Raw genomic sequence first — 12056 nt, 5'->3', positions numbered from 1 at the left:
ATGATATACCAAATGTGGCAGCTGGACTAAGGGAAGGGTGAAAGTTCCATTTGATGCCCAAAGGATTAAGTACTGGTAAGAAAAATGAAACTTCTGAAGCTTCAATAGAATTGCAAACAAATGATTTTTTGACTTTGGTTTTATTTTTTTAGCCCAGAGTCGGTGGAAGCTAGCCCTGCAGTTGCTGAGAAGAACAGCTATCCAAATCACAACTATGGGAGCGCACAACATCACGGGTATAGAGGCCTGCCTTACGCAGTAAGCGTACAATTCTATTTCACTGGACACTATGCTATACCTATATTCCTGCCTGGTTGTGCAAACAAATTGTAGTTGACCTGAAAGAAAAGAAAAACATTTTTGCAGATACATGAAAGGACATTGCTTTCCAACAGCCAGGTGAACATTTGTGTCCCAGAACTCTACGTATGATGTAATTAGCCCTAGCTGGCACTGTTAGACAAGATTAAGGAGTGTGAATTGGGGAAAGGTAGAAAATTGGATTAAAAAGTACTTAAAGGGGAGGAAATGCAGAGTAGGAGTTAAGGGGAGTATCTTGAGAGTGATAACTGTTGGGTAGCAGTGTCCCACAGGACCTGCTTTGAGATTGCTTCTGTTTACTGTGTAGGTCAATGATTTGGATGGAGGCATAGAAGGAGTAGTATCCAAATTTGAAGATGCTACTGAAGTAGGGGCATTGTAAATAATTCTGAGGATCAAAGTAAATTGCAAGGGGGTATTTATAAAGTGAAATGGGCAAAAACAGTGTCTGATCAAATTCAATGTTTCTAAATGAAAGATGGTAAATTTTGATTTAAAAAAAAGTAAGAATTATACTTTGAATGGGAGGAAAACTGAATGACACGGAAGAGCAAAAGGATTTGTGGATTCAGGTTCACAGATGTTAAAAAAAGCACCTCAGAATGGACAAGGTCATTTAAAAAAAAAACAGTGGCAAGTTGGGTTCTATGGTAGGAGGTATAGGTTATAAAAGTTGAAATGTTAACAGTGAGTCAATATAAAACCGTATGCAACCATTTTATGATTCTCTGAAAATTTAGGACTTTAGCTATAGTCTTCCTGTGTACAGTTTTGGGCTTCACACAGGAAGAATAAAGAATAAATTACTCAGAATCGTTTGGATGCTGCCATGCAAAAGAAAATATAAAGACAGATTGATCACCTGGGGCTGGTTTCATTAGAACTGTGGAGATTGTGAGGTGATTTGAAATGCTTAAAACTATGAAAGAATGGGTGAGAGTAGAAAATAAAAGAGAACAAGGGGGCGTGGATGCAAGATTAAATTTGAAAGATTAGGGTAGATAGCAGGAAAATGTATTTTAACACACAATGTTTGTGAGGCTGTGCAATGCACTACTACAGTTAATGATAGAAGTAAAGACAATGTCAGCAATTAGGTTGGAAAACTGTTTGGTTGAAGGAAAATAAAATAAAGGAATATGAAGTCAGGGTGGGTAAATGAAGTTAGAACTACTGCTTGTGTGAAAGATAAACACCAACACAGATGGGAACAGGCCATTCAGCCTAACCTTTGTTGCAGTTTCTATGTAATGCTATGTGCACTATGTGATCTGATGTATTTTCTTGTGAAAATAGAGACAATCTATAGAGCCCAGTTGACATTCATTTTCAGCTGCATGAAGACCAGAGGATGCACTCTGATGATGTTGATGTCAGACAGAATAGAAACCATATTAACCATCCTGTATTACTGTTCTGACTAATCTGGAGCTGTCTCCCTTTTCTATCTTTCTATGTTGTTAGGTCTATATTGTGGAATTCAACACCCTCTACAGATGTGAATTTAACATATAATTGCCAAAATAGATCTTCAACACACTTATCGCCCAACATCTAGTAAAAAATGTTAAAGTATGCTGACAAATTTTCATAGCAAGTATGCTGTAATCATTAAAATTTTCATATTTCTATTGTGTACTTAAACGAACAATAGCACCACAAATGGCTCGGTGAGTAGCTGAGCTTACAGTCCAGAAAGGTCTGAGGTGAATGCAGTACATTGTGGTTATGTCACCAGATTATTAATCCAGAGAATATGTGTTCAAATCCCACATAGTGAATGGAGAGTTTAAATTTATTTTTTTAAAAGTCTGAAATAAAAAGCAGGATTCCAACTCTGATGGCAGCCCTGTAGTCCCTGTTATAGAGTTCAGATTAGGACAGTATTGGTTCCGGCTGTGATGGTGCTCCTGGCATGAGCGAATAATCTCTTGAAATTCAACATCAAGGCTCATGGATAAAAAATGCACACTTGGCACTATGGAACTATACCCCAGCAAGGTGAGTCAACTGGCATGAGAAAATAAATAGAATAAACCATTTATTCATCTGTAAACAGAACTGTTTTCCTGAGCTAATATACAGCACTATAATATTGAAACCTAAATTTTTGACACTTCCTATTTAATAAATTGCAGTGCCAGGCATTTAAAACCTCAGCAGACCTAGAAGAAGTATTTTAATAACTCGATCCAAAACTTGTTGAAACCACACATGACATAAAAGTGCTATCCATTAGAGCTGCATGTTTACAAAGGACAGTTACTTTGCAAAGATGCTGGCTCAAAGTAGATGTTTAATTATTATGGGTGCATGGAAACTGTTTAAGGCAAGTGATAATGCCATGCTTCCCAGGAAACAAAGGAACTAGGAAATCAGAGTTGATTTAAAAACTGGAATCAGCTAATAAATAGCATAGCTTCAAAGATTAATAAAGAGGAAATAGTTGAGGAAATTATATCAGATTAACATTAGGAACAACAATTGCAGAAACAAAATTAAGAATCCATCTTGTAAAGTTATTCAGTCTAAAATACAGCATTCTAATGAACAGTGGTCATGGTTGTATTGGAGATTAAGGAAAGATATTTGAATTTTAATTTAATGATAAACTTCACGAAAAGTGAACCTCTAATTAGGTTAGCATCTAAACACCTGGTTTAATTACTTTGTAATTCAAGATTTACTGCCTCTTCCTGAAGCACATACTAGATGAATTGATGGGCATACACCAAATATCTTGCCATTCAAGCCAAAGCACAGTTGTAATTTCACAATCACTTAGGAAAGCACCAAACCTTTACGTTATCTGTACCCCAAACTACTGTTTTTTTTAAGCTTACATTAATCTAGATGTGGTTGAGTGAAATACTCAGCTTTGCAAGTATTTGAACCTTATATTTAATGTTTCAAATCATAGAATGATATAACTTGAAAGCACACCATTTGGCCCATTGCGCCTCTGCCAGGTTTTTGAAAGGGCTTTCCAATTAGTCCTACACCCTGCTCCTTCTCCATAGCCATCGTATATTTTCTTTTCCTTTTTGAGTATTTATCCAATTCCCTTTTGCAGAAAACATAAGTGCTACCAACTGGCCAAGCTGTCACTTGAATGCATTTTATAATACTTACTAATAAAAGATTGGGCACAGGGAAGCGGCTGTACCTATACTGTCATTGATTATATCATCTTGTTTCTGATGCTAGGTACTCTACGTGTCGTTCAGTAGTTAATTTTGATCTTTGTAATGTGTAGATTTTAAGAAACTGAGGGGCAGGAAACATTGAATTATGTTACTCATGCCAAGTTGAAATGTATGAAACCATACTGAATGGGATTGTTGGATATATTTCCTTTGAAATTCACTGAGAAAGCAGACCTTTGTGCTCTCTTAAGTGACACCCCATCCCCCAATCCATTCTATTTCCTGCTGCTTGTATTGTTTTCTGAGCTACCTAGTATAATACGTTGGTGTTTTACTCAACTATATTGGTAATGTGATGATGAGTCCTTATTGTGTCCTCCTTGTTGATTGGCAGATGCCAAACAAAATCTCAATCCTTTAGTTATGAGAAACTTAACCACTGCAAAAGGGAAAACTGTTCATCAAAATGCTGTCTCTGTCTATAAACACCAGGAGCCAAAGTCATTCATACAATTAAGTGAATATATTTTGTGTTCATCCACACTTCAGTATTTGCCTTCAAAAGTCAAAAAATGTTACCTGGTGAAAAGGGCAGCCGTCTTGGAACTTTTGTCAGTTGTATGCTTTCTGGTTAATTGACTTCTTCAGAAATCATCAAATCAAAAGCCCAGATGGGACCCATATGGTTTATCACACTTATGGTGCTGCTAGGTGTTCAACCAAAGCTACGTATTTTAATCCCATTTCTCTACCTTGTTCTGTATTGTTTCATGTTCTTCCTTATTGCTTTGGGTAAAACATTCTGCAGGTTTGAAAAGCTTGTAAATCATTATCTCAATGTTGATTTGGAACATTCTCTTTTATAAAAGGAAGACCCATGTTTAAGTATTCATGAGGAATCAATTATTTCCCTTACAAGCATATATGTCATGAGATTTTCTTTCTCCCATGTTTATAATCATTTGGATTTCCCAAATCTTTGTGAATTGAAACCTACAACATTATATCTACAGCATTTCAATATAAATTGAATGGTTTCTGCTGTCTTCTATTACAAATGTTCTGACGAAAAGTCACCAACCCGAAATGTTAACTCTTTGGGCTAGATTTTCATGTTGGGCTTGGGATATGCGAGTTTGGCCATTTCGCAAGTTCAGAAACCCGAGCCCGTCACCTCAGCATATACCTGCCATACTTTTGTCTCCTGGAGATGTTTTCCAAGTCCCAAGCTAACGGCAGAGGCAGGCTGGTTATTCGGCCTGGTCCAGCTGTCCAACATAGTTTTTATGCTCTCCGACCCTCACACCTCACCCTCCCCCATAACTCCCATGCCCCCACCTTCCCCCCCATCTCCTATGATAGCCTACATCCCCCAAGCCCTCTCATATCCCCCATGTATTCTCAATAGCCACTCACCCAGTATCCATTCTGGACAGACCTCAGGATATCTTTGAAATGGACATTTTTAAAAATAGTTAACTTTTAACAATTTAATAGAGCTGTCATATTCAAAAACACTTCATACTGAAAAAAACTTATACTCAATAAAACCCATTCAAAAAATGTAAATCCCCTCAAGTGGTCAATCTGTGATATTTATCTGCTTACAGCATCAAAGACAGATAATCCCTTGATAGCTCCATAAAACTGCCAATCAAAATGTGAACACTGCCCCTTGCTGAGATAAATGGTTCTGGATCTTTTGAAACTTAGCCAAACATTCATAATAGCCACAGCTATCAAAAAATCTGGATATGTCAATAGCGTAGTATGTTGAAAATGAGACACCAGATAGTCCTTTTTAAAGCTGCAAATGCTGTTCATTTTCCATTTCAAAGTAGATTGCCTAACAATCAATGGAGTATAGCAGGTGCTTAGCATTTTTTAAGGTTTTAGTTTATCCTATATTTCAACAGCAGGGCCATTTTCTCAAAGCTAAAAATCTTTGGACATTTAAATCTCAGTCTAAAGCATGACAAGAGGGTTTCCCAGCACATTTTTCTGCAGTTTAGAATGCATTATGGCACTTTATTGGAAAAGGTACTTTAATGCATGCCAACACTTAGACAGTGATGTTGCTGTAATGGTCAACTTATCTTTCAAAGACAGAGCCCTAAAAGATCAATAACTGCATTAAAAACACATCCACATTGAATACAGGATCTAATAGTGACCTTTGAAGATATCAAAACGTTTAACACTTACCTGTCAGCATGTTTCAGACTTGTCAGTAGGCTTCCCCAGTGGTCACGAACTCTCGAACCCTGGTGGGATTTTTTTTTAGGGAGAAACCTGCACATGAAAATAGCATGGGGAAGGAAATTCAAATTTCATATGGCCCTCATAACGGTGAACCCGACCTCAGAAGTGGTGCACGTGAGGTTCATGCTCAAGGCCTTCCTGACTCGCGAAAAGGCCATACAAAAATAGCGCGGGGTCAGGAAAACACTGCAAATTGGAATTTTGGAATATAACAGTCAAAAATCCAAAATATTTTACTGTCCTGTCCCCATTCCCCCGTTTATCGGGAGACAAATATCCAGCCCTATTTCTCTCTCTACAGCTGCTGCCAGATCTGTGAAGTATTCCCAGCATTGTTAAAAATATTTATTTATCAGTGGCTATGTCGATGTAGTGGTGCTATTGTGCCACAGCAATTGACTGGTTTCCAGTCCGCTATGTTCTCCATCTTCAGGATCTGTCTTTATAGGCTCTCTTCTCAGGCACAATATTAAGAGCATCATTCACTGCCACTGAAAATGTGCTGTGCTGCACGGTTTTGATGGCTGCTTTCTTTATGAAGAAGCAAAATGTTTACTCATTTTACTCGCATCTTAAGATCGTGCTTGCACCTCAAGAACCCAAAATTTTGCGTCTGACCATGCAGTTTTGGTCTACTCAAAGGAAAGATATTTGAGGCTCTTCATTTTTTCCAGTTAATGAGAATTAACATAGTTAAAATGCTATGTTTATGTAAAAGGAGAACCTGTCTCACGTCGAAGGTAATTTTAATGCTGTATTCCAAACACTTCACCTGTGCAATCTGTTAGCTTTTGTAAATAGTCAACTCTAATATACTTAAGCCGTGATGCACCAGGATGTTTTGCCACAATATCATTTTCCTACTGGTGAGTTCCCCTCTTGGCCAAGATACTGTATTCAGGGACACTCACGTGTCTCTTAGCACCAAATCACAAATGACCATTGCAGTGAAGAGTCACTGCCTACTCTCAGGAAGTATAAGGGAATAAGGGGGCTAAATGAGCAGTTCCTTTAAAATTAAGGGGAATAGAAATCCCAAAGGAAAGAAATTAAAAACAGGTGCTGTGTTGTAGCTAGAACTGGAGATACTTGGGAATGAAGAGTAATTCAGTCAAGCTGCGTTCAGAGTTGCTGCTCATTAACTGTGTGAATTGTAGATGTAACTTCCTTTCAAGGGATGAAAATTGATTTTAATATATTGAACGTATCTTCCTGTCCAACTTCAGCAGACCAAGACAAAACCTTCTGTACGTTACCATGTATCTTAGGACCACTAAATTCTTAAATTATGAATTGAGGAATGCTTCAAGCTCGCCTTTAAGATGATGTCCCTGTGGGTAGAGTTACAGAGAGTGAAATCCATTTTGACATCATTGTGTTGGATTATACTGTACTCCGGATGAGAGAGCTGATTTTAGGAATGGTTTATGTGAAATTCCATGTATGATAGTTGTTTCTTAGGTGAGTGGGGAAGTGTCAACACACGTTGTAAAGCAAATGGTAAATGATTGTATATTGACTAATATGTGCAAATAGCAAGTTGTTCAGTATTGTTACAGTGGTAAGAAATTTTTTATCACTGGAATGAAAGGCCAACTGTTCCAAATTAGTTTGGCTCAATGGTTCTTCATTTTTTTTTAAATCTATGTCACTTTTTTCATGTCCTCATGGCCTTTATTATTGTGTTCTAAGGACCATAACTATGGTGCTCCACCTCCTCCAACACCTCCAGCTTCACCACCTCCACAGACCATCATCGCCCGAGTAGAGTTGAATAGACTACGTTGCCAGCGATACGATGATAATTCTGAGGATAGCGAAAGTTCATCTGAGGATGAGAACATTCCCTGGTGTCATTGTAGTTTAACTCAGGATGGTTTTATTATCGCTTGTGAGAACTGCAGGTATGAAATGGCACTGAAAGGTGAGGGATTTTTTTTCTATGGGGATGGATCATTGGTTTGACATGAACTGCTTAGTGTTAGTTCATTGAAACTCTTTCGAGTTATCAACAGTCACAGATTGCAACTCGTTCGAGTACAATCACAGTTCTTGGTTTCCGGGAGTGGGACATGAACCCACAACCCTCTGATTCAAAGGCGAGGGTGCTATGAACTGAGCCACAGCTGACACCTCCACCTCTCAATAAAGAAGATCATCAGTAAAAGCCAGTCGACAGCTGTTTCACTAGTGTTTGCAATTAGTTGATATGTGTTTGCAAACAGTATTCAGTATGATCCATGAAACAGTTGAGGGTTATGTTTGGTTTAAAAACTACTAAAAGTTTTTTTTCCCAAAATGGTAATATTTCTTAATGAAAATCATAGAAGTACTTAATGGCCTCTTTTTAATTTACTTTTTCTGGGTAAAGTAGCACTGGATATCCAAACGATGTGCCCTAATCCTTTGAGAGAAGCTGAATCAATATTAGCCTAAAATTTTTCATTACAGGTTTGGTCCTCAGTAATTCATTGTGTTGTAATCTGTATTGATATTCACAGGGGACTGGACAGGCGGAAGGTCATCAGACTCCAGCGCAGGAAGCAGGAGAATGTGTCTGGTAAGGAAAGAAACTTAGGCATTTCTTTCTGTTTTCATTTTATTATTATTAGCTACAATGGAGTATAATTTGGGTGATTTGTCAGTAATGTTAATATCTTTTTGGTTCTGCTGTATTTGGATTTTTATTCTAAAAAATTGTCAGTGAAAAGCAAACTCTGGAAGAACAGTCACAGCGCTCGCCCACACACTCCACTAGCACAGAGACACGCACCTCGATGGGGCATAGTTCTACATCAGGCTCAGGCTAACCTACTGGGGAACAACTCACTGACACGTCCCCCCAGCAGTCGGAGGCAGGGACAACCCAGGTCTCCGGTACTCAGAGGGCTGCTGGAGACCAGCCACCAGCTCAGCCTGAGTCAGATGATGAGCCTCTGTGAGGAGTCACCAACTCAATGCTGGAGATGCAACGACAGGTGGCGGTGGAACATCAGGCAGAGATTCGACAGTCACTCAGCAGACTGGAGTGAAAGATGGAGGACTCCATCTGCATTCTGTCTAATGTTGTGGCACTGACATTCGAACGCCTTGAGGTCACTATGGAAAGGTTGGCGACCCCATGAACACCTTGGTCCAGCAGGTTTTTCCAGATTTGCACTCGGCCCTGGACTCCATGGTCTCACACCCTGGTGGGCACCATCAGGATGTAAGTGATGGGGGCACGAGGCACCTTAACCTCCCTCCAGTTGCACCATCTCCTCAAGGAGTCAGGCCGGGGCCCTCGGGCACCCAGAGGGATGATGAGTGCCTCCTCCCAGGGTTTGCAGCCGCTCAGAATCCCCTCTGCCTGTGACCCCATCCATCCAGCTGCTCAAGCCAAGGAGGGTGCATCTGCCCTTGAGCAGGTCACGCTTACCAGGCTGGGGCCATCCAGGTCTCGGGCCACCAGAGGTCATCCTCCAAGGTCATGGAGTTTAATCCGGACAAATGCGAGGTAATGCATTTTGGAAGGTCTAATACAGGTAGGAATTATACAGTAAATGGCAGAACCCTTAAGTGCATCGACGGGCAGAGGGATCTGGGTGTACAGATCCACAGGTCACTGAAAGCGGCAACGCAGGTGGATAAGGTAGTCAGGAAGGCATATGGCATGCTTGCCTTCATCGGCAGGGGTATTGAGTTGGGAAGTCATGCTGCAGCTGTATAGAACCTTGGTTAGGCCACACTTGGAATATTGTGTGCAATTCTGGTCGCCACATTATCAGAAGGATATGGAGGCGTTGGAGAGGGTGCAGAAGAGGTTTACCAGGATGCTGCCTGGTCTGGAGGTTATTAGCTATGAGGAGAGGTTGGAGAAACTCGGATTGTTCTCACTAGAACGACAGAGATTGAGGAGCGACTTGATAGAAGTTTACAAAATTATGAGTGTCATGGACAGAGTAGATAGTCAGAAGCTTTTTCCCAAGGTGGAAGAGTCAGTTACTAGGGGACATAGATTTAAGGTGAGAGGAGAAAACTTTAGAGGAGATGTGTGGGGCAAGTTTTTTACGCAGAGGGTAGTGAGTGTCTGGAATTCGCTGCCAGAGGAGGTGGTGGAAGCAGGTACGATAGTGGTGTTTAAGAGGCAGCTTGACAAATACACGAATAGGATGGGAATAGAGGGATATGGACCCCGGAAGTGCAAAATGTTTTAGTTTGATAGGCAATATGATCGGCGCCGTCTTGGAGGGCCGAAGGGCCTGTTCCTGTGCTGTACTTTTCTTTGTTCTTTTGTTCTTTGATCTCAAAAAGATTTGCTAGGAAGTATTGCTGGGGCATCATTGTGTGGTAAAAGTTGAACTACTGTAGTGGATCTAAGGTGTTTTCAGCAATAATGTCAATCCTTTGCACTGCTGAGGGCATTAGCTCTCACAATGGCACTTAGAATTGTGCATTTTATTAAAAAAAAATCTTGTTCTCATTCCAAGCAATTTTATACAATTCTAAAGCATATTGATGGCTTCTGTTTGTCCTGTATTTGACTGTTGTTTACTTCACAAGCTTGCAGTTCTGTCACAATTGTTAATCATTCAATTTGGATGTTGTCACACATGAGCTAATACACAAAGTGCATTTATCCAGTATGTACACTGTGGCATGTTTCACATGTGTGGCACTATGCTCTACTAAGTGTAGTGCCATACATGCCACAAGACCTCAGGTTTGAGATCCTCTCTATGTGATTATAGCTGATCTCAGGCTTGACAAGGTTGTGGTGTTATAGTTGCCCTTGATGTCCCTGGGGCAGGAAAGGATTACAAATTAGCCAGTGTTGTTGTAGATATGCATGATCTCTAATGCTGGAGTCCATAATGGACATAGAGGCAGAAAATTACAGGGTAATCAAAAATGAGGAGCATACCTCTCAACCTGTAAATTGATGGATGCAAACCTAAAAAATCAGCAACATCTATCCAGAGACTATGTATAGCACCAAAATATTCAAGTATTGTAATACTTACATTTTTGTATTGATTGATGGTTTCTAAAAATCCAAAGGCATTTTTACTTTGAGTGCATTTAGTAAGTGAAAAAAAAGAAATTAAGTACGTGCAGTATTTCCTGTATGCCTCAACTCCTGTGACTTCAAAAGGAAGCATTGACGGTTGAGATAGTACCGGGAACAACTTCAAGTTTGTCCACCCCATTTCAACATCGGGAAAGGGTTGAAGTTGACTTGTAAAATCAGGAGTTCGATTAAATTGGAGCAGTTGAGAGGTATGATCAAATGATTGATATGAGGGTAATTTTCAGTGAATTCAGACTGATGATGTAATTTGGTTTGTTACTAGTGCAATTGGAAGCCCCCAGAATTGGAGTGTTGGGCATGATATCAGTTTATTGCTTTGCTTTCAGTTATTTTGTGTAATAAATCCATAAGATACATATTCCTCCTTCCAGTTTAGGAAGAATAACCCCACTGCTATTAGAGTGAAGGTACAACAGGTTAATGTGCATTTGAGGACAAAAGTGCAAATGGAATGTGTCAGAATTAAAAGGGATTTCAACTTGATGCTGAGTAATTATAGCAAACCCCTTATTGGGACACAGTGGAGAGCAACACATTACAATGTCTAGGCATTAACCTACAGTTCTAAACAGATCCATCCAATCAGGTTTCCGTCCCTGCCAGAGTACTGAAACAGCTCTTATCAGAGTCACAAGTACATCTATCTAATTGTGACAAAGGTAAACTATTGCTCCTCATTCTTCTTGACCTATCTGCAGCCTTTGACATGGGTTGACCACATCATTCTCCTCCAACACCACTCCACTGTCATCCAGCTGAGTGGGACTGCTCTCACCTGGTTCCGTTCTTATCTATTTAATTGTAACCAGAGCACCACTTGCAGTGGCTCCTGTTCCCACTGCTGCATTGTTACATTTGGTGTCACCCAGGGTCCTTGGCCCCCTCCTATTTCTCAGCTGCATGCAACCCCTTGAAGACATCATTTGAAAGCACAGTTTTAATTTTCATATATACACTGACAACACTCCACCTCACCACCACCTCTCTCAATTTACCTAATGTTGCTAATTTATCAAACTGCTTACCTGACATTGAATACTGGATGTTTTTGAACCCTGCTCCAGACTCCACCCCCTAGATACCGACTTCATCCCTCTTCCTGACAACAGTCTGAGTATTTTCAATCTTGGTGTCACACTTGATCACAGAGTGAGCTTCTGACCACATATTTGCGCAATCATTAAGACCTTGTTTTCATATACCTCAATGGCCTCACCCCTCCTCATCTCTGTAATCCCCTCTAATGCCACAACCCT

General features: G+C 40.0%; 1 protein-coding gene across 11 annotated transcripts in view; it reads left to right on the top strand.

The window, feature by feature from the left end:
• The window catches only part of setd5 (SET domain containing 5), a 169940-nt gene that overhangs the window by 66007 nt on the left and 91877 nt on the right, over positions 1-12056 (top strand). For all 11 annotated transcript variants that reach the window (XM_078543252.1, XM_078543259.1, XM_078543256.1 and 8 more), the window contains 3 exons: positions 153-258; positions 7422-7633; positions 8231-8289. In XM_078543252.1, coding sequence (XP_078399378.1) covers positions 153-258; positions 7422-7633; positions 8231-8289 — 377 coding nt within the window. The remainder of the gene's footprint in view (positions 1-152; positions 259-7421; positions 7634-8230; positions 8290-12056) is intronic.

This window comes from Cetorhinus maximus, chromosome 6, assembly GCF_964194155.1.
Source record: "Cetorhinus maximus chromosome 6, sCetMax3.hap1.1, whole genome shotgun sequence".
Taxonomy (NCBI): Eukaryota; Metazoa; Chordata; class Chondrichthyes; order Lamniformes; family Cetorhinidae; genus Cetorhinus; species Cetorhinus maximus.
Note: the sequence above shows the minus strand (reverse complement) of the source record. Positions and strands in the feature narration are given on the sequence as shown.